At 38.3% G+C, this 23,784-nt stretch overlaps 1 protein-coding gene across 5 annotated transcripts in view; it reads left to right on the top strand.

Moving 5' to 3' along the window:
- Window positions 1-23,784, top strand: part of hdac4.S (histone deacetylase 4 S homeolog) — a 106,938-nt gene that overhangs the window by 55,846 nt on the left and 27,308 nt on the right. For 4 of the 5 annotated variants that reach the window (XM_041578787.1, XM_018238911.2, XM_018238913.2 and 1 more), the window contains 10 exons: window positions 2,515-2,586; window positions 14,425-14,669; window positions 14,764-14,914; window positions 15,587-15,701; window positions 18,587-18,708; window positions 20,147-20,278; window positions 21,270-21,379; window positions 21,504-21,620; window positions 22,950-23,130; window positions 23,217-23,440. In XM_041578787.1, the coding sequence (XP_041434721.1) occupies window positions 2,515-2,586; window positions 14,425-14,669; window positions 14,764-14,914; window positions 15,587-15,701; window positions 18,587-18,708; window positions 20,147-20,278; window positions 21,270-21,379; window positions 21,504-21,620; window positions 22,950-23,130; window positions 23,217-23,440 (1,469 nt within the window). The remainder of the gene's footprint in view (window positions 1-2,514; window positions 2,587-14,424; window positions 14,670-14,763; window positions 14,915-15,586; window positions 15,702-18,586; window positions 18,709-20,146; window positions 20,279-21,269; window positions 21,380-21,503; window positions 21,621-22,949; window positions 23,131-23,216; window positions 23,441-23,784) is intronic. The other variant, XM_041578788.1, reaches the window with a different exon arrangement.

Raw genomic sequence — 23,784 nt, forward strand, 5'->3', positions numbered from 1 at the left:
GAGTTGCAGTTGTGCTGACTACTAATCTGCTCCTGAATGTAACACTGACATATCCATGCAGAGTAGCACAGCAGATCTCATGGTCACCATCTTCTGTGTGTTCAAATCCTCTGCTTTACCATCAGCATTTATGGACTTTTCTGGAGCATCTGTGGTTGGTGCGAATATCAGACTGGCTCCGACTGCACATGTGCCAAAAACTTCATTGTTGCCAGTCCCTTACTGAACACATCCCAATATGGTGGCCGTGAGCTCCGCTGTGTTACTCTGCATGGATGAGTCCATGTTACACTTTTTTTTTTTTTTTTTTAAAAGTGGATTATGGAGGGAGGAAGCAGAGTGGGGACAGTGCAATGTAGTGGATGGGGGCTTTATCTTTAGCGGGGAGGAGTTATTTCTCCTTTAAAGGAAAATTTAATTCTTCAAATGACCACCACTTATGTTATTCTAGCAAGCAAACCACAGTGCTGGCATCCAGAGGCATGTGAATTTTGTTCCGCAGTCTTTTTGCTGTGCAATATTGTGTATGCACAGTAGCTAACAAAATGGTTGATGAATTTTGGATGGATCTGTGCTACAGCATGTATCCATATTCCTAATAAGAGTGTGGCATGTGACCATTCCTGTTGGGTGTTACCAGGAGGCTTGGTTCTCTAGGACCCACATATGCCTTTGAGCAATCATTCTGAAACAAAAGGCTTGTAGAGACCACAAAACTTCTAAACACAAGTCTCACTTCTAGATTTTTTTTTGCAATTTTTTTTTTTAATTGAACAGGACTCCTTTAAATTGCTGCTTGTGAAGTCGTGAGATCCTTTCACTCCTAATGTTTTGCATGGAAATCTGTCCGCTCTCTTCACTGTCTCTTTTCTCTCTCTCTCTCGGCTATTTATATCCTCCGCCTCCTGGGTTTTTATCCCCGATGGCAGCTGCGTCGTATTGTCATCAAACTGTCCCAGAATGAATAGCCATTTCTGCCTTTTATTACTCACTCTTTTTGGAAGTCTTTTATTATAAAGCCTTGTTCCTAAATCTAAAGCGGAGGAGATTTTTATATTACCGTCCTTGAAGCAGGTGTTCACAAAGTGGTGGTGCAGGCAAGACTATTGACTGAATCTGTAGACATCAGAAAAGGGTTTAAGAAGAACTTTAATTAATGGGAGTTGCTAATTTCTTAGGAACCCCCCAGTAAACATAAAAGCTAACTTTTTCCAGGGGCTGGTGCACCACTTCTCTATAAATGAATGAATAATTGAAGAGGGAGTGCCAATGTCTTTCATCTCCCTAGGATTCCTTGCATGGACTGGTCTATCTGACTTTCAATAATTGCTATACTGCCATCTGTCCTTATGGGAGATGGAAGAAAATAGTGACATCCAACAAGTCCAGCAAAAAAGTTAGCATTTATGCTCACTAAGGGGTTAGGTATAGCAAGATTTCCAGTAATTCCGTATACCTTTTTTTTAGAATTTGAATGGGTAATGAGGACATCACTCTTGGCTTCCTTGTGTTTAGGCATCATACACTTGCAAACTTTGTGAAATCTTATTAAAGCTTGAAGTCTTGATCAATGATTAACTTTTTGCCTGACAACAGGATCTAAAACAAAGTGCAAAAATAGAGCTCATTGTCTAGATATAATCTAGGTAATGGTCTCTTTTCAACTAATGCATGAATTTATGAATAAATAAATTTTCTAAGCCTAGATTATTACCAGGGCTTTGAGTCTAGAGAGTAGCAATCTTTAAGAGATCACGTTGGTGGTAATTGAAATGAACCTTTATTTACTTTGCTCTTATTTTAGATTATTTTATAGTGTTTGAGGAATGCTGGCCTACATGCCCATATATTTGATATCAGCCCTGCCTCTGCTACTTTCAACCTTCATCCCCGATCCACCCATTCCTCACCATTAATCCACCCATTCGCTACCAATTTGCTGTCACCTTCCTATTTCTAACATCTTTGCCCCTTTCCACTGACTGGTAACATTACTTGTTAAAGGTATCAACCCAATTGTCTAATCAACTTATCATGTATGACGGTGGGATGTGCATTCAGACTGATAATCCTAATGGACTAACCCATGGTGTGATGAAAGAAATGAAGAAGAAGCCACAGCTATTTATGGCCCCTGCATACAATATCTGATCATTCAGCTAATTATTGATTAAGCTTGTGTATGCCCTCCTTTAAACTGCATGTAAATACAGTAGAACCCAGGTTTAACATTGTTCTAAGAACTGACACCATTTTTTCATGGTCCCATACAAGCAAGTGGCATCTTCTTTTCCCCCCAGATTTGTATAGTTTCTTGGAAGTTACATCATTTTGATCTAATCCCTTGGTAAATGTAAAATTGGGATCCTATTGGAAGCAAATAGTGGATTTATCGTATTTTTGTTTCCATGTGCCATGTGTGGGCATCTCCTAAAGCTTTTTTCATTTATTTTTATTTGATTTCTTCATAATATTTGCTACACATCTGATACCCTGTGTGTTTTGTCTCTGCAGATGGAATTTCTGGTCTGGACCAACCAGTGGACCTTTTAACACAGACCCGTGCCAAACACATGCCAAGCCCTGGTGGGTACATACTACTTTTTCCAGGGGTTTACTTGTATGCTAACTAAAAGTACAATAGAAGGTTGCAAAAAAATGGTTTTCCTAGAATTGCTGTAGTTGTCTCCTTGCTGGCCCAACAAGCCTGTACACAGCACGTATATCTGCCCAAATCTTCAAAATTCTAGGAAGAGCCAGTGCTCAAACAGCCCAAGGAAAGTCAGATACAAGATTTACAATATAGTATGGTATTTTTCTATTTAGTATATTAGTTTATAGTATTTTTCTATAGTATATTTCTATTTAGTAATACATCTTTTGTGGTGTCAGACTTTAAATTAATTTATAGTGTGACAGCCAAAATAAATAAAACACATGCTGCTTGCAGACAATTATCTGGGCCACCTAAACTAGCCATGTCTGACAGAAGGGGGAGTGTGGCCAAAATCTAAGGCAGCGTTAAAGTAATTGACATGGAAGTTTCATGTCTGAGGGTGTTGGTATGCATTTCGAGGAGGTCAAACTTATGGCAGGACGAGTAGTCAGAATGAGGACTCTACTTTGGGCATTGGGGCAACGTAGGCATGCATGAAGGCTTCAGTGAAGAAACTGTGCAGAATGGCTGGACTTTCATGCCAGGACACTGGGTTTATGTTGAAGGTGCAGTAGGCAGTGATGCTGTAAGTTCCTTCTTTCTGGTTTGTGGTTGTAATGGGACATTCTTAGTATGTCCCCGTGGTACCTTTGAACCCTTAGGAAAGATGGCGTAAAGGGTATTTTCCTTACTCACTGTTAAATCATTTGCTCTGTTTACTTTAGAAGGACACAGGCCTACCCCCCCCCCCAGGCAAAACTTACTGCTGCTGGTAGCTCCTGGCTAAAGGTCCCCATAGACGCAAAGATTTCTCTTGCCGAACGACCGATTTTAGCGAAGTCCGACCAATCTTTCGAAATTATGGTGCGGTTAGTGTGATTCGAACAATCAAACATCTTACGATTTTTTGGCGGACATCTGTCAGGTTATTGATCGGGCAGGTTAAAAAATCTTTGTCGATCCAAGTGCAATCTATCTATGTTTGCAGGGCCAAGCAGACAGCTACCCTTTGTCTTCCTGGCAAATTGGTCTTTTTAGTTGATGGACCATTCGTACGATCGTTCCGAGATAATCGTGGTCTCACAACGAGGATCAGATCTTTTAAAAATCTCAACATCTATGGCCAGCTTTAATCTATCTTGCTGGAGTATTATAGATCGTGGACTTTAACAAGGGATGGAGGCAGGACACAGGCTGGAGTGCAGGGGTTGGAAGGGAGTTGTTTCTTTAGTGCTCTGCCTCCTGAAGAGAGGAGATTAACCCACATAGTGCTGGTGTTCCCCTGTATGGAATTCAAATGGATTTAAGACCAATTTCTAATTATTTGTCACTATAATGATTTTCTAATTTAGCCAAGCCTCATCACAAGAGATACGATTTTGTGCAGCCTTCTTTGAGAAAATGAGAACAAAGAAAAGCTTTTGGCGCTGCCCCATCAGAAAACAGCAAGTATAAGCCGAGTTTTTCAGCCCCCAAAATATGCTGAAAAACTCTACCTCGGCTTATACTCGGGTCAAGCGTAAAAACGGTCGCCGGCGTCCAAGAATGGTCGTCGGCGTCCAAGAATAGCCGCCGGCGTCCAAAAACGCAACGCTGGCACCTCCAATGGGAGCAGAAACCCTAAATTTTTTGATTGAAACTTACCAGAAGCTGCTGCATTTCTCACCCTAGGCTTATACTCGAGTCAATAAGCTTTCCCAGTTTTTGGAGGTAAAATTAGGTACCTCGGCTTATACTCGGGACGGCTTATACTCGAGTATATACGGTAATTGCTAATTGGCTTATGCAAGGGTCTGCTTGATGGCTGGTTAGAAAGTCTTGTCATGCTCTACTTTGGCCCCTATTATGATCTGATTGTTGGCCCAGGGCCAAACAGTCTTATCATCAGTATTTTCCATTGTGTAAGTGGGCAAATCTAGTAAGGAACAACTCTTTCTAGTAAAGAACCACTATTTTTAATTAACAGACCTGGCGTGAAAGCGCATGACCATGAACCTTTGTCAAAATGGAGACCAGCTCTTATTTGCTTGTAGTATAAGGTTACTTGATCAAGTATTGGGAACAAGTTTATTATTATTAAATCCAGCGGGTCTGCTTTGATTGAATGTAATTGAAATGCAATTAGTTTGCAATCTTTACAGCCCAGTAATGTGCATTTAAAGGTTAAAGCATATTCCATAGATGTTAGTTCTTTCTTGAGGCCTCCAGCTCTTTCTATCTGTTCTAATATTCTAAATCAACCGGGGGTGCTAATAGCTTGATATGGAGCTAAATATCAAGCCTTAGATAGTGATCAAAAGCTTATTAATACCTTTCCTTTAAGTGAGGCATTAATTTACATTGTGGGTTTCTGGCTTGTCTGCTTACTAGTTTGCCAGTAATGTATAAATAACAGATGCTCATCTGTCAGGTCTGTAGAGAACAATTAAGTGTTGTTTCCTTACTTTCTATATATAGATGAGTGTTTTGCATTGTGTCTCAGTAGATAGCTCCCTGCAGCCCTTGCACAGGTACAATTATGCACTTGTTTCAACTACGCAGAAATTAGAACACACTTATTATTCTGCTTGGCTACAAAGGTCTCCCATATTTAAATAAGGTGATAATTGTTTATACTACTGCGCTAGCTCAGACGAGCTTAATTTTTTTTTATTCTTGTTAATCCATTTTTATTAGAAGACCCTGTAGCTTTGTGAAATATGGATTATGATGCAGTGTTTTGACGTATGTGTGAGGTTCGGCCGAATCCAAAATAGTGGATTCAGTGCGTCCCTAGTTGTCATACAGATTTCATTTAACTGAGCTTCAACTGAGCTTATTTAATGAATTCCAAAAACTCCTAACAAGTGGGAACACCAGAGATAAATTTGTAAAATATCTTGGGAAACTATGGTTTTCTAGGTAACTGCAATCCCAACATAAAGGATTTTAAAATATGGCCTTTAACCTTTACAGTTGCCCTCATTACATCCTCAAGAGATGTAGTTTAATGTGATATTTAAAACTGCATAGATATACATGCAATATATATCTAAGCACAGTGATATCTATTACTTATGAGTATGGTATTCTAAAAGGCTCATTTACAAATACAAGATAATTTGAGTGTCCATGCATTCTTTACGCTTCTACATGGTTATGTTCATTATAAAAATCACTTGCATGAATGTGATTGTAATTGCAGGATTCTCATAGGGGGCAACACACTTGAGCAGTATGTGCCCATTTAACAATTGTCCAATATGATGCTGCATTCGTGGGGGCAGGGATGCTGTATTGTAGGTAAAAAAATGGCACTGTGTGTCCCAAATTGCAGTTTATACACTGCACTTGCACTGACCCCCTTCTTAAAACAAATGCTCTGTAAGGCAATACATGTATTGTTAACACTAGTCTTTATTACTCATGTTTCTATTCAGGCCTCTCGTATTCATATTCCAGTCTTATTGAATTTGGTGCATGGTTGCTAGGTTAATTTGGACCCTAGCAACCAAATTGCTAATATTGCAAACTGGAGAGCTGCTGAATTAAAAGCTAAATAACTCAAAAGCCACAAATAATAATAAATGAAAACCAATTGCAAATTGTTTCAGAATATGAAAAAACCCTTTAAAGGTTCAGTATAACCAGAAAAACTGGGTACATAGATAGGCTGTGCAAAACAAAAAAATGTTTCTAATATATTTAGGCAAAAAAGTCTATAAAGGCTGGAGTGACTGGATGTCGAACAGAACAGAACACTACTTTCTGCTTTTCAAACCGTAACCAATCACTGACTTGAGGGGGGGGGGACATGGGCCATAACTGTTGCTTTTGAATCTGAGCTGAATGCTGTAAACTCACTTCAAGTCGTTGACTAACTCAGAGTTAGAGAGCTGAAAAGCAGGAAGTAGTGTTCATCCAGTCACTCCAGCCTTTATACATGACCATTTTTCTATAACTACAACTATATTAGAAACATTTTTTATTTTGCACGGCCTATCTATTTATCCAGTTTTTATTTTTACACAGAACTGTTCCTTTAAGAGTACACCAATGGGAAACTAAAAGTCTAAAATAGAGTAATGCTAGAAATGCTGTATTTTGTATACTAAACATAAACATGAACTTACTGCACCAGAAGCCTGATAAAACAAATGGATTTATGTTATCAAAGTTGGCCGCAGAGGGTCATCAAATTGTAACTATGTTAAACCATCTTTGCAAGACCAAGACCATGCACATGGTCAGTGTGATTTTGGGAGGCTAAGCTTAGGGATTGTAATAAATTATCAAAACAGCACAAGTCAAATGATTGCTGCCATAGAAGCTGATACAGCAAGACTGATTAATATTCAGTAAATGCAGACACTGGGTCTGTGGATATAAATACACGGACCCTGGCTGCTCTACAGGGAAACAAACAAAGCAGAGGTAATCAGTTACCCTCCACTGCACATAATATAGCAAGGCAAATGTATTGTCATCTCACAGAAACCTCTAGCACACAGTGAATCTTGGTTATTTAAATTAATTAGCATATTATGCTTTTTTTTTTTTTAGTTTTTTTACTTTTTTCTCTCCTTTAAATTTGCATAGAAACAAAATAAATTACTTTTCAAATTGAACAGCCCCCCATGCTTCTGTTTATGATATGGACAGGAATACATACTTTCCAGTCCAGTCTCAGTCTGCAGTTGGAGTTTCTCTTTTTATCTCCAAAAAAAGATACAAAGTTTCTGAAACATAATTAGAAAAAGAGGCTTTTTGGTAGAGAGCCCAGAACACTAAACACCTGCTCTTGGATACATTTGTAACAATTTAACATAAGCAAAGATACAATTGTAGCTATTTAAGATAAGCAAGTCTTTTTGGAGACTCAATCTTGGTTGTACACTTTTTTCAGTTGAGTTGTTTTCAGACAGTTCACCATAAACAGACATTTTTCAATTGCTATCCATCTTTTATTTTTTACTGTTTCCTTATGTTCATGTCTCTGCCTGGCAGCTCAGTGATCCAGGAGCAAATTCTGAACTGTTACAATTTGCAACTTTAAATTCATACATTTAGTTAATACATTTCTCAGCAGTATTGCAATATTAGCAACTATTGTATCAATTCTAACCGCTGCCTTTAATGAAACTGCTTGATTTCTCCTTTAAGAATATTTTTATGTGTAACTGCTATAGATATTTATCGTCATCATTTATTTTTTATAGTGCCAGCAAGTTGTGCATTGTTTTACAATAATGGGCTACAGAAAAAAAATGGGAATGGAGGACCATGCAAATAAGCAGGCCTGGATTTGTGGAGAGGCCACCATGGCCCTGGCCTAGGGAGGCAGGATTTTAGGGGGCGGCATGCTGCCCAACCACACCCACATTGATTCAGAAACACTGGGGATGTGCAGGAGATACCATCATTGTTTAAATTTCCCATGCGCCATTCGAAATTGCTCCGGTCTTTAAGTGAATAAAAGAGAGGGGATGGGGGCCAATGAACGACAGTGGGTGTAGGGGCTCCCGCTATGTAAAACCAGCCCTGCAAACAAGAGCTTGCAATCTAGAGGATTAAATGATCACTGGCCTGTAAGGTTTGTTTTGATTCCTTCCTTACCCAGATGTAATAAAAATAAGTGAAAATATTGCTTAAATGTGCATATTACAACTGTAAAAGGTGTACAATATGTGGAGCATTGGATTGGACAATATTGCTTGACCACTGCTTCAATTATATAGAATTTGCTGCAACTCAGTAGATCATTAATTATCTGAATGAGGGGTGGGGGTGCAGGGTAAATCAGGTTCTGCTTCAGACATATGGCAGAGGTGCAGCTGAAAGGCACAAAGAAGATCGGAGCACATTAAGAGGAACACATCACATATCCACATATACTCCTAGTATGAAATCTACTGGAACAGTTTTTGCTAGTGGTAAAGCTTGTGTGTATTGCATCATTAATTGATAAAACCATTTTGTGGGCGTCTCAAGGGTGTGTGATTCACCTGCATCAACTGTGGTGAGTCACCTTCCTGCTGACGGAGGCGTGCTGTACCATAAGGAGCATCTTTGCAACATGTTCTCCAGTGTAATGACAGAAGCAGAAGACAGGTTGGAGTGGGCGGCTGCCTTGGGGACATGAATGAGCTTCCGAAGGGTGACGCTATTATGATGGTAACAGTTTGGGCGCTCAGTTGCTGTGTGATAAACGTAACCCTGCAGTGTGATGATTCAGAGAGAGTCATCTATACTACTTTGTTACAGCACTTCCTGTTTGGCTGTAGGGATGCACTGCACAAATGGTATTAATCACAGGTGTAAGATACCTGAAATATATAGATTGAAAAGCCAAAGTTTAATTTTTGCATGACTGGTGACTTGTGAATAAACACATCTGCCTTGGTAATCCAAAATGTAATGAAACGGCGCTTCCTAAGAAGCTCTGGAAAGGACAGGAAGAAAATATTTTGTATATAGTGCAGTCATTTTGTACTTTCTTAGCAACACCTTTTTGTGCTCCCCTTTCATTAATTGCTCAAATTTTTTTTCTTTCACCAGTGCCTTTTTTTAGGAATAGTGAGAAAAAAAACCCAAATACTGCAATTACAGTTACAAATAACGTAAAAATCAAAATGTTCATACGTTATTAATATTAATCCATAATTAAGTATTACAGGAATTGGACCTATTATCTAGAATGTTTGGGACCTGGGGGTAAGTTGAATAACAGATCTTTCTGTAATTTGTATCTTCATATCTATAAGTCAACTTAAGAAAATCATGAAACATTACATAAAGCAAATAAACTGTAGGTTTAATTGCGTTTGTTTGGATCATGTACAATGTTCTCTTTTATTATTACAGAGAAAAGGAAATAATTTTAAAAAATGTGGATAGGATGGAGTCTATAGGAGATGGCCTTTCTGTAATTTGGAGCTTTCTGGATAACGGATCCCATACCTGTATCTGCATGTCTGTTGCATTTTGCCTAAATATCTCTTCCCCAGACCCACTGGCCACATATTAAAAACTGCTAGCTTGACATTGGGATGGGGATGGCCCCAAGACATTATCAGTGCCAAGCTTATGAGGGTCTTGTCAGTCCCTTGAATGCATTCTTTGTACCCTTCTAACGTCAATGCTCTGGTAACATTCGTAAGATTTTGTGAGAGCATCCCAAAGAAGCAACTCTGTGAATAAAGGCTGGGGGAGCACTCCCTGGGAAAAGAGAAGCTTGCTTTGTTTCAAAGAAGACTCATTTTGTTAGATTCCCCTCAATGGCATGCTTGAACATCCCCCGCTTTCCTTGTAATTTCCACTAACAAGTTTGCTCTTTGGGTCTTCAGTGGTCAAGAGTCAGAAGTGACGTACTGTATTGTGAAGAGAATGATAAGTAATAGTGCATTATTCAGGCAGATGTGCTTCATCTCTGGGCATAAATGCTGAAAGATTTTTCTGGTATGGCACAGTTGCCTACTGAACTCTTTCCCATATACACAGAGCTGGCTTGTGTGTGTGTGTGTGTGTTTTGTTTTTATTCCCTCCCCCCCACCCCTTTCCTTGTCTTGTTAAAATGTGAGCAAAAATGGAAAGCGTGCTCCAGTATACATATACATGCTCATCATTAGGGCATTTTCCTGTCTCTATCACATGGCTATGATAGAGTAACTCCATATATACAGTCATATGAAAAAGTTTTGGAACCCTTAGTTCTTTGGAGTTTTGTTTATCATTAGCTGACCTCTCAGCAGTGATATAAAGTTTATTGGATTAACAGAAAATATTCAATATGCATCATAACAAAATTAGACCGGTGCATAAATTTGGGCACCCAACAGAAATATGACATCAATACTTAGTTGAGCCTCCTTTTGCAACTATAACAGCCTCTAGACACCTCCTATAGCCTTTGATGAGTGTCTTAATTTTGCATGGCGGTATTTTTGACCATTCATCCATATAAAATCTCTCCAATTCAGTGAAATTTGATGGCTGCTGAGCACGGACAGCCTGCTTCAAATCATCACATAGATTTTCGATGATATTCAAGTCGGGTCACTGTGACAGCCATTCCAGAATATTGTACTTCTCCCTCTGCATAAATGCCTTTGTAGATTTCTAAGTGTGTTTAGGGTCATTGTTTTGTTGGAATATCCAACCCCTGCGTAACTTCAACTTTGTGACTGATGCTTGAACATTATCCTGAAGAATTTGTTGATATTGGGTTGAATTCATCCGACTCTCGACTTTAACAAGGGCCCCAGTCCCTAAACTAGCCACACAGCCCCACAGTATGACGGAACTTCCAACAAATTTGATGGTAGGTAGCAGGTGTTTTTCTTGGAATGCAGTGTTTTTCTTCTGTCATGCAAATCGCTTTTTGTTATGACCAAATAACTCCATTTTTGTCTCATCAGTCCAAAGCACTTTGTTCAGAAATGGCTGTGGCTTATCTAAATGAGCTTTTGCATACAACAAGTGACTCTTTGTGGTGTGAGTGCAGAAAGGGCTTCTTTCTCATCACCCTGCCATACAGATGTTATTTGTGCAAATTGCGCTGAATTGTAGATCGATGTAAAGATACACCATCTGCAGCATGATGTTCTTGCAGGTCTTTGGGTTGTCTGTAACCATTCTCACAATACTTCGCATATGCCGCTCTTGTATTTTTCTTGGCCTGCCAGACCTGGGTTTTACAGCAACTGTGCCTATGGCCATTCCTTACAGTTGAAACTGACCGTTTAAACCTCTGAGATAGCTTTTTGTAGCCTTCCCCTAAACCATGATACTGAACAATCTTTGTTTTCAGATCTTTTGAGAGTTGCTTTGAGGATCCCATGCTGTCACTCTTCAGAGGAAAGTCAAACAGAAGCACAACTTGCAATTGGCCACCTTAAATACCTTCTCTCATGATTAGACATTCCTGCCTATGAAGTTTAAGGCTTAACGAGCTAATACAACCAATTAGGTGTTGCCAGTAATCACTATTGAGCACTTACATGCATTCAAATTAGCAAAATTACAGGGTACCCAAATTTTTGCACAGCCACTTTTTCACATTTGATTTAATTCCATACAACTGAATACTGTTGCACTAAAAATCTTTGTTCAGAAAATACCCCATTGTTCCTGGGAAATGAGACACATACTGCTATTATCTTTTTTGTTGAAAGTGGAGTAAATTATTATGCAGGCAGAGAAGGGTTCCCAAACTTTTTCATATGACTGTATATATGTAAGATGTGTTATAGAAGATATATTTCTCTGTAAATGAATATTATTTAATAAACTGTTTCCAGTACCGGCAAGCGTCCCATATGTGTAATTTTTCATGTCAATTGGGGTTGCTATTTCATAGTTCAAATTAGACGATACTACCATACAGTAGTAATTTGTGTTATGGTTACGGTTTTTTGTTGTTTCCAGAGTCTACTAATCCATTTCTTGCATGCTGTTACAAGTGGAAAAATCAATATTTCCAAGGAGAGTTTATACCAAATAGCTTCCGGTGAAGATTCAAATTGTTTTTAGTAGGGTCAGATAGTTCTAAAGGTACTGGATGTTGCTATAGCTCCACCATATATCCAACTTTTCCACAACCTCTCCAGCACAAGTTGGAAGTATTGGGAAATATTTTCGATAATCTTGAGGGGGTATAATACCAGCCATATAATATTTTTGTAATAATTCCAATGGTGAGAGATATGTTTAGAAAGTTTATGAGATCTTTTAATAACTCTCTTCTAGTCAGTTGTAGCAAAATTTCTTCCTTTATATAATTCCCATGTCACTATTTTTGGGATTTTGGAAAGGCCTTTGGAATCTGTTGATAATTTATAATATTTAGTTAGTTCTTTACTAACTGGAGAATCTGAATTTAATGCATGTCTCAGTCTTAATGGTTAGAATATTTATGGAAAATCCTCATGATAGAAAATTTCCTTTGCATGAAGGCCATTTTGGGCTAGATTTTGGATGCTTAGCTGATACTTATTAAATCATTCTATGACTGATGCATAGTTTTTTTGGAACATGTCATGTTTTTTTGCCAAATTTAAATCTTGATCTGGCATTTAAAACAAACAAACAAAATTCTAAGCAAGTGTTTTACAGGATATTCAAGTCATCATGTGTTTTATATTTGATACATTAGATACAAGCTGGTGAAAACAGACTCTCTGCATTGTCAGGCCCTAAACTATTTATTCCCGTATAATCTACCTGTATGCATATCCCTTTTAGTGTAATTAATCAATATGGCACATAGGGCTTGGAGTTAAACAAGAATACATATGTTGTCTTTGTTTATTATTTATAAAGTGCCAGTACATTATGTAGAACTGTACAACAATTTGGGGGTTAGTGCAAACAGTATGACAGACAAGCGTAACATTTGCAAAAAGCAGAGCATCAATCAAACACATCTGTCGGAGCTTTTACAGGGAGTGATCTCTAAGGAGGGGCTTATAAAAAACATGTTGCTCTCAACCCCCTTTGGTGTTCCCTTCTCTGTATCCACCGGGGCTGCTATTCAAGCTGGGAAGAAAGGCAAAAAAACACAGATAACATAGCAGATAACAGATAAGCCTGGTAAAACCCCATTCTATTCTATCAAACTTATCTGTTACCTGCTGTATAACCTGTGCCTTTTCTCCTTTTTCTCCAGATTGAATGGCAGCCCCATGGATACACAGCAGATTGTTTATATAAACTATAGTAGTCTTTCTGAAGCAAACACAAAACTTTTACAAGTGCAGGCAGCAGTACATTTTATTTTTATTAACTTTATACACTTTTTTTACATTTTAACATTTTTAATTTCTGATTTGGAGCCAAGTTTTGGAGGCATAAAGACAAGTGAACCTCCAAACAAAGCTTCCTGAAGTTGACACACAATGTGGGGCTACCAAATAGTCAATCATTCCAGGGGCTTATTTGGCAGCCCCTGGAATATCTCATGCTTGTGTGTATCCAACAATATTATTTTTAAATATCTGAATTTGGCTCCTGGGTAAAAAATATTCGGAACCCCTGATCCAGGGAATGTTGCTGAGATACTGCCTGCAGTTTTCAGCTAATCTTTCTTAAATGCTGTATGAAATGTGTCTCATCTGGCACCAGTATTGGGAGATATTAAGAGGCCCATTCATCAAAGGTCGAATTTCGAGTTCATGTGTATTTCTTTTTAATTTGAATATACTCACAATTCGACTGGGAGGTTATTTAAGAAAATTTTTGAATGTCTAATATTCGACCGAATGGTTCCGACCAGAAAATTCAAATCGAGTTTTTCTCTCGGAAAAAACGTGAATGTTAGGAAGTCTATTAACATCTCCAAATGGCTCAACAGACCTCTGCCATTGACTTGTAAATGAACTTGGCAGGCTTTAGGTTGCAATATTAGAATTAGGACGGTTTCCATGGTTGAGGTGTGATAAATCTCACATTCAAATTTATATTCGGATAAATGGATTAAAATGCAAATGGGTGAATTATGATTCTATTAAATGTACTATTCAACCCTTGATAAATCTGCCCCTGAGATTATATAGTAGCTATAAATTTATGAAAGTTTTTCTGAGGTTCCTCAGAAAAAGTTATCTATGTGCAGTCAATGGATTGTTATTTTAGACACTGGCTTATACCCGAGCACTGTGCAAAAAGACGTTACAGTATTAAAGTAGCTTTTTTTTTTTTTTTTTTTTTTAATTCTTTTGTACAAGCTCCCTTCTTATCTCATCTCATAGCATTAAGTAAAACTATATACTTCTGTTCTTTTGTTTCTGCAGTTGATGTGAGTGCTGCATTGCCGCTGCAAGTGGCCCCCAGCGCTCTTCCCATGGACCTGCGGCTAGATCCCCAATATACAATTTCTGCACAGGAGCCCAGTGGGAGGGAGCAACAGCTGCAGCAAGAGCTCCTGTCCTTGAAGCAAAAGCAGCAGATCCAAAGGCAGCTTTTGATTGCTGAGTTTCAAAGACAGCATGAGCAGCTGTCTCGCCAGCATGAAGCTCAGCTCCATGAGCATATAAAGGTGAGTTAATAAGCCACTTGTATGACTGGACTCATTTACTTTGAAATGGGTCTTGCTTTAGAGCACCTGGATTAGACTTTGTTTTCCTCTACAGCAGCAACAAGAGCTCCTAGCCATGAAACATCAACAGGAGCTTCTGGAACACCAGAGAAAGCTGGAGCAACACCGACAAGAGCAGCAGATGGAGAAACAGCAACGAGATCAGAAACTGTTGCAGTTAAAGAACAAGGAAAAGGGAAAAGAAAGTAAGTGAAGAAGAATATTCGAATATGACAGTTTAGGTATACTCATTCACAGGAAAAATTAATTGACTGAATGTCAACAAAATATTGTGAAGTCGCATACATGGTAAAACCCCCATTTTAAATTTTCAGGAAACCAGAAAATGTTTTTGTCAAATTCAGGAAAATGTAAATCGAGGAAATGCATAATTAATTATATATTTTTATATTATATATAAAATAATATAATTATATATTTTTTACCACAAAACACAGTGTAAAATAAGGGAAAGTGTAAAATCAAGTTATGTAAAACTGAGGTTTCATTGTCAATGTGTTTTATATTTTTATTCATTTTTAACATAATTGAGAACCTGTAATGACAATATCTGGATGGTGGTACAGTGTGAATCATTTTAACATTGGAAAATTAGCATGTTCAGATAAAATACAAATACAAAAGTAGTTGTGTATCTTTGCAGCCACTATTCGCAGTCCATTTTGGTTTAAAAAAATAAATTTTAGCAAAAGGTACTTGTCTTTTATTTTATCTGGTTGAAAAGTTTTATTAATATAATGCCCTAGCATGCACTTGAAAATGCCTCACTGTTATGTTGCTGATATAGATTGTTATTTTGTAGGCGCTGTGGCAAGCACTGAGGTAAAAATGAAATTACAAGAGTTCTTATTTTGTAGGCGCTGTGGCAAGCACTGAGGTAAAAATGAAATTACAAGAGTTCGTGTTGAATAAGAAGAAAGCTTTAGCCCACAGAAGCTTAAATCATTGCATGTCCAGTGACCCTCGCCTTTGGTGAGTCATAATTTTACATTTGTGTTGCAGATATAAGCATTGTATATAATCGTACCTCCGAACTTTCCCGTTTTTCGCTGGACTGTCCTGAATTTGACAGCTCAACCCGCAGTCCCAGATCGTTAATGAAATGTCCCAACTTTCTCTTTGATCTCCTGCACTCAACAGCCAGAAAAATATTTCTAAAATTTATTGGCTTTTGGCAGAGAGCCCAGAATACTTGTCAGGTGCACTTGGATACATTTGTAACAATTTAAGATAAGCAAAGAAACAATTGTAACAATTTAAGATAAGCAAAGAAACAATTGCAACTATTTTAGATAAGCAGGTCTCTTGGGGAAACTGTGACTTAAAGCTTAAAGGGCAATTCACCTTCATTGGCAAAACTGTAATAACACATAAAAACCACAGAAATGTGTTCAAACTTTCATAACCTGCCAAATTTTGTAATATGAACATGGGCACAATGGGCATGGTCAAAAAATGTCCGCCACTCCACGTGGCAAATCTTTTTGTCCCTCTTTCTACTTCTAAAATGTTTGGAGGTATGTATAATCTATGTATAATCTATATTTAGTTGTAATATTTTCCTTAATAGGGGCATTTTTTTAGAATAAGAGAGAGGTTAGATGAAGCAATGAGGGAAAGGGCAGATATCAAAGTGTTGTTTCAGTGTTTCCCCAAAACCTCTTTTCAAACAAACATTATTATGTATGACCAATGTCCAGAATATCCAACTAGAGGTTTATGTGTCAGAAATGACTAATGTCTTATTGCATATCTTATACAGGACACTTTGGCTTCTCCAGTACCCTTAGGGCATCTGCCTGCAGTCACTTTCTGTAGAATGGGACATTTTACATTTCCATGCACCTGGTATGGTTTGCTTGCTCCCATTTGTGCTCTCAGGGTGAAAGAAAAACAAGCTACTGTTTTTTAAAGCATTGTAGACATCTACTTGTTGGAGTATGTTTTTGCAACGTCTTGGCACTTTCAGAGGCAACCAAGGGGCTTCACTATAGCTCTTACTTTTGTCAGCATATTAAGATGAAAACACTGCCCATAAAGTCTCTCTGATTTCCATTTTGACCAACAGTTTAGTCTGCCCAATTGTTCTGCAATATCTGTGGCTTGCTGAAAGACAGCACTGCATGAGACTGAATATATATAATGGACATTAAATCTCTTATTGCCCAGCCTTTCATAATTTATATATTATTGTGACATCTATATTTAAGGTAAGGTCACACTGGGCGATTCGGGGAGATTTAGTCGCCCCAAAGAAGAGGAAATTAGTTGCTGGGTGACTAAATCTCCCCGAATTGCCCAGTGTGATCTTACCCTTATGTATTGTGAATTTGCAAGTCAAGCTGGTGGATTTGTGGGCTCATACTGTGTTGTGGAAATGGCTAGGCTTTTAATGTGGTAGCTGCATTTTTCTGCTTATAAGATGAATGTCAGATAACAGACCAGGATTAATCGATTCCATTCTATTCATGCTATTTTGTATGTCTATTAGTAGTCTTATGAATGTTATTTGATGCCTTACTTGTTCCCTGAGTAATTTGTGGACTATTGTAAGTCTACCCTGAATGACCTGAGCCTTTATATGGGTAGAGGCTGCATTCAACTGTAGAAATACATTTTTATATGGACTTTTAAAGCTTTCATCCAGTTAATGCTATAGAACTTCCTAACATATATGTTGTCTTCTGAAAGATTGCTGTCTCTCTGTGTGACACTGAACATGATCCAATTGGTCATGAGAAGGCTGACAATCATTTCTTTTGGGAAATCTTATTCTGGGTAACATGCTGCTCCTCTGACAGCATGGTATAATTATTATGGAAACTTTCAGCTTGAGGCCAGAATACAAGATGGCACATAGCATATAATTTGAGTAGATTGTTACTCCAGATAGTAAGAATATGACAGGAACCCATTTTAAAGGGGACCCGTCACCCAAAAAAATTATTCAAAATCCTATTTTATCAGATTAGTCAAGGATAATGAACTTTAATTACACTATATAAATTATTTGAATATTGTTTCCTTCAGTCTGGGATTTCAAAATTACAGCAAGCAGGCAGCAGCCATTTTGTGGACACTGTTATTAAGACAAGCCTTGCATCATCTCAGAATTTTGTTTTTGCACCAGAATGGGGGACCCAATGTCCATCCCCATGCCCTGGCCACACAGTTATATGGTAAAGAGAACGGGGGAATGTGTGGGGAGCAGTGACATCTAAGAAGTGCTGAATTGAAAGTGAAAGTAATTGTCTGCCCCGCCTCTATGCCACGGGCATAGAGGAGGGGCAGACAATATTTGATTGACAGCTGAGATTTTTAAATCAGCTTACAACAGCTATGAATGCTTAAATAAAAATAGAAATTGGATTTCATGTTTAATTTGAAAAGGACTTTTATTATACAGATTTTTGTGTCTGGGTGACAGGTCCACTTTAAGCTGCTTCTGCCTGGTTTAATACTCCATCTTTTTCTCAGTGAGGCAAAATGTTACTAGATTTAATGTTCTTATCATCTGACTTGTGCAGCCTTCATTCCTACAGTTGACCAAATGCTCAGTTGCTTGCATCCACAGGTATAGCAGCAAGCTAGAAGTTTAACCAGAGAGCTATAGAGACTGTTAATATAAAATCTACGTAAAAATGAACACACAGCAAAATTATAGAATGGCAGTGTCTACAATCTCCTAAAATATAATTTAGGGGGCACTTGCCCTTTAATTTACTTGTACACATTTTTGTTTTCATTATTCTGTCAAGTTAAAGGGAATAGGCTGCTTTTGTGTGGGGGGTGCATTAAAGACTGATGCTTTGCGTTAGAGGCTAATAATGAATTTTGCTGCTCATTTGTATCCATAGGAAAACTCAGCATAGCTCTCTTGACCAGAGTCCTCCACCACAGGGTCTTGTGTCTGCCTCGTATCACCAAGCTGTCCTTGGAATGTACGACTCTAAGGATGACTTCCCTTTAAGAAAAACAGGTAAGCTCTAACCTCCCTGGCAGAAACAAAGCCATTCTCTCCTTCTTATAGAAATGATAGAGCCCAGAATTCATTTATATAATGTTTTGTCATCAGGTGACTTTCATTGCTCCCTTCATGGACGTCCACAGATAGGGGCAAGGGGGGGGGCACTTGCCCCTCCCTGGGCTTGTACTTCCCATAGACTGAAATAGAATGCATAAACATACGATAGATTCAATGCTAGTGACATTTTTTTGTGCGCAGACCAGTTCCGGACTGAGAATTAAAATAGGCCCTGGCATTTCAGGTACACAGAGGCCCAATCAGCCCACACAGAGGCCCAAACAGCCCCCACCAGCCCACTAAATACTGACTTTCTATGGCACCTGATAGCAGCCCCTCTGGCATTTGCCAGAACACACAGATTGCAAGTCCGGGCCTGGAGCAGACTACTTTATGTGTAGCAGAACTCCCATTTTGCATTTTTTACAGGACCAGAAAAAATGATGTAAAATCAGGAAAATGTATTATGCATTATTTATTGGTGGGAACACAAAAATTGTATAAAATATGGAAGAACTTAATATGGTATGTAAAATTGTGGCTTCACTGTATGTATCAGCTGAAACTAGAACTCTAGAGGGAATAACATTCTACAAACTGCTGGCTAGTAATTGTACTAAGAAAGTAGAAAATACCAAGTGCTGTCTTTGCAAACAATGAGTTTGTGTAACTAACATAATGGCAATGCTATACATGCGCAATAGTCACGACTTTATATATTTATAGAAATGCTGTTGTTAGATTTGTGTGGAAACCAAAATATGGGTACAAGTAATTTGTGTAAAATGTTTTTTTTTTCCCCTGGAAATTTTTCTCTGGGCGCTCATGGCTCCCTTGGTTGTTTTGATGCTCAATTGAGCCTGCTATATCTGCTTACATCTATCCCTTCATGCATTTGTTCTGTGCCCTGCATTCCTTTTTGTGCAATCTGCCTTATTCCCCCTCGTGGGCACTACATGTAGTTAGAGGAATAATGGTGCATTATTGATGTTGTAGTATCACTCTTTGGTCCAATGCTTCCCTGGCAGCTACTGAGCTGGTTTTGTAGTTTTTGTTTATTTTTTATTTTCTATTGGTGTTAATTAAGATGTAATTGAAGAGCCTAAAATATTCTAGATTACCTATGACTGCGGATTTATTTAACTAATGCTAATGAAAACTGTAGTTCTTTGCAGCATAGAGTAGAATCATGGCAAAATAGTATTATTGCTTTAAAAATCTTTGAAAGCTTCTAGGCTTTGTGTCCCACAAAAGTATAGACGCCTTTTCTGGAAAAGCCCAGGTCCTAAGCTTTCTGGATAACAGATCCCACAACTGTGTATCCAACTTCATGTTAATTCTGTATTGTGTAGCTTTAACAAATGTCATTTGTTTTCTATCCCCTGTTATCAAGCATCTGAGCCTAATCTGAAGTTGCGCTCAAGACTGAAGCAGAAAGTTGCAGAGAGGAGGAGTAGCCCTCTACTGAGGAGGAAAGATGGCCCTGGCATCACTACTTTGAAAAAACGTCCTTTAGATGTGTCTGGTGGGTATGAGCATTAATAAAAAAAAATTAGGCCACATGTTTTATCATGTTTACTATTTATGTACAGGCTGGTTTATATACTGGCTGACCTTAAGCAGCTGACCATTTGCCCTCAGAGGTGTGTTGCGAGTTCCCACAACCTCTCTACACCATGTCAAACCCATGTAATTTGGTGACATCTATTTCTATACTAGCTGCGCTCCTACAAACGTCCTAGACGGTCTCCCACTTTTGGTCTGTTCAGGATTAATTGGCACACTCCTTTGTTAGTCAACACAGTCAGTAATCACCCAGTTAATGTTAATAAGTTGAGTTGCTCTATCTCACAACCTCTCCTATGTAGCAGTTACTCTTATTTGCAGCAGCACATACCCACCAGCAGCCCTTAAAGCAAAAAATAGCACCAATGGTGTATTACCAACGACACAAACCAAATAGTGCTTTCAGATTACCGGTATACTTATTCAGACCAATGCTGCTTACTGTCTGTGTTCTCTTAGAATTCCTGTTGTTTGTGTCTATGGTCCCCTCACTGGACACACCCAAAGGCAATCACTGCAGGCTTGCTCCTACTCCATATACCACAGAATAGGACCAGGCAGTACAAATATGGGTACATTTTAGAGTTTTTATTCCATCAATCTTTAAAATAAATGTAAACACTTACATTTATGTCTTTAATACTCCACCTGACATGTTTCCCGACCTAGCACTTCCTCAGAGGCTCCTTACACACTGCACTTGGGGTCCTTTATACACATTCACTAATTGGTAGACAATCAGTCCAGGATGCAATAAATTAATCATAAAACCATAAATCCTGTATAAAATTCTTAAATGAGAAACAGTCATTACCTCAAACTTCCTTCTGTGTAAGTGTATGATAACATGACAACAGACCCAAGCATCCTTGGCACCAGGCCCCTGTTTATTCACTAAATTGAGTACATATTAATAGATCTTATTTTTTTGCCTCTTGTTTGCCTTATAGATTCTGCATGTAACAGTGCTCCAGGCTCTGGTCCCAGTTCTCCCAATAATAGTTCAAGCAACATCAGTTCAGAAAACGGAATAGCTGGTCCTTTAGGCCTCCAGACAGAGGTAACTGGTGAAAAACACTTTATCTGCAGTAGAATATCATATTGGCCTGTTTCAGAACAAGGACAGGGCAAATAACTTTTTTTTCTCTATGAGTATTTTCATGTATGTTTACATTTTACTTTAGGCTTCACTGGCTCACAGACTTGTGAACAGAGAGAATTCAATAACACAGCTTCCTCTATACACATCACCCTCTTTACCTAATATTACCTTAGGACTGCCTGCAAGTGGTTCTACCAATGTAAGTACACATGTCTCAAAGGATTCTGGTATCATAAATATAAGTAGTGGGTAGGGACATGGTCTACTATAGGGAAGAAATTAAATGCATACCAGACAATAGAATAGACAAGACAATTTCAAAATCCCATTAAAGGGGTAGTTCACTGTATATAGGATAGTGACACGTTCCATATTTTTCATGGTCATATCAATATTCCTTTAAATTAACTTTTAGTGTATTATAGAATATTAATAGAATATTCTGTTCCCAGCACCTTTTCAACGTGTAATTTCGTTTGTATTCGTTGACATGATTTTCCTTTCTATTCCTCCTCTTTCCAGTGCATTTTCAAATGCTGAACCTGGCAGCTATAGTTATCGTTTTGTGAGGCTACATTTTGTTATTTTTTTATATTCCTTGTATTTGTTTTTATTTATTTGATCTTGCATGCTTTTATTTCAACCCACTGCCTAGTTACTATGGTAATTTGTACCATAGCAACCAGATAACTGCTAAAAATCTGGAGATCTGCAGAACAAAATGCTAAATGCTTGATAAAAAAAATGACAAGCAATGTATACCTCTCAAGACAATTGTATCCTCCACTTTCTTGCTTTCTTATTGTTTTATGAAACCTACTTAAATATTGAATAAGAATAAAGGCCAATTCAAATTGCCTTAGAATAGCCCTGCCTGCATCATAGTAGAAGTAAATCTAAAACTACCCTTTTAAAATTTTTAAAATTAAAATAACTCTGGGTTTCTGTGTGGCAGTTTTCACCATATTAGCTTGGCGTTTTGAATATTGGAGAATTTGTCCAAAGGTGATGACCAAATTCCCTTTAGCCTGTTGTGTTCCATGTTGGCTATATACTCTTTGATGGTGGCTATCCGCTTAAGCTGTCTAAGTATTTTTCTTTGTAGTGCAGGTAGAATGTGATCAGCCATATTATTTGGGCCATGAACATAACATTTTTCATACAGTGGGGGTCATTTATCAACACTGGACAAATTTGCCCATGGGCAGTAACCCATGGCAACCAATCAAATTGCTGCATTCATTGTTCTACTTGCAGCTGGCTTCCAAAAGCTAATCACTGGTTGCTATAGGTAACTGCCCATGGGCAAATTTGCCCATGGTTGATAAATGAGCCTCAATATGTTTGGAAATAATTGGTATGTAAGGAAAACATGCCATGTATATTGTTAGTTTTACAGTGACCCTTCTCTTCAAGTAGCTAATAAGAAAACTTCCTATTAGCTAGCCTTTGTTACCTGTGTTTTTCCTGTTTCATAGTATAACAATTTGTATTAATGCTTTCTATTCAACCCTTGTCACTTTCTTAGGGTGGATCAGGACAGGAGAATGAATGCCTTTCTCTGCCTGCTCTACAGCAACGCCTTTCCCTATTTCCAGCTGCTCACCTCACATCTTACCTTGGACCTGAAGCCACAAACTCTCATAATCAACTTTTACAACATATGGTACTACTAGAACAGCCTGGTGCACAGAGTTCTTTGATATCAGGTAAAATACAGCGTACCTAAAACTATACTTAGTTTTACTAATACTGACTAAATGCAATGCAGGATACTGAATAATGTTTCTTTTAGGTTTGGGGACCCTACCACTTCACTCCCAGTCTCTTGTGTCACCTGACCGTGTATCCCCCACCATGCACAAATTACGTCAGCATCGTCCTTTAGGCCGTACTCAGTCTGCTCCACTCCCACAGAATTCACATGCTCTGCAACACCTAGTCATCCAACAACAGCACCAGCAATTCCTGGAAAAGCACAAACAGCAATTCCAACAGCAGCAGCTTCACCTAAACAAGGTGTGTTCCTTACTGTATAATAAACCATATTCAGCATATGCAAAGGGATTATAGATATGTCTCCTATATACTCTAATAGTCATATAATGACAGCACACTCCTCTATCAAATCATTTTCACAGTGCTTTGTCGTGGTTGTTATATATAGGCCGTTATGTTATCGACCGCCACTTCTTAATGCCTGATGTTGTCTGTGTGGGTTGGTTTACTGCATCACTCCCCTTAGGTCAACTTTATGACTCATTCCCTTGAAAAAATCAACACAAATCAACAGGCATCCTGTAGCCTATAGGGGCTATCATGTATCCCTGTACAGCAGAAGGGTGTATACATGATACATACAA

This window comes from Xenopus laevis, chromosome 9_10S (genome assembly GCF_017654675.1).
Source record: "Xenopus laevis strain J_2021 chromosome 9_10S, Xenopus_laevis_v10.1, whole genome shotgun sequence".
Lineage (NCBI taxonomy): Eukaryota > Metazoa > Chordata > Amphibia > Anura > Pipidae > Xenopus > Xenopus laevis.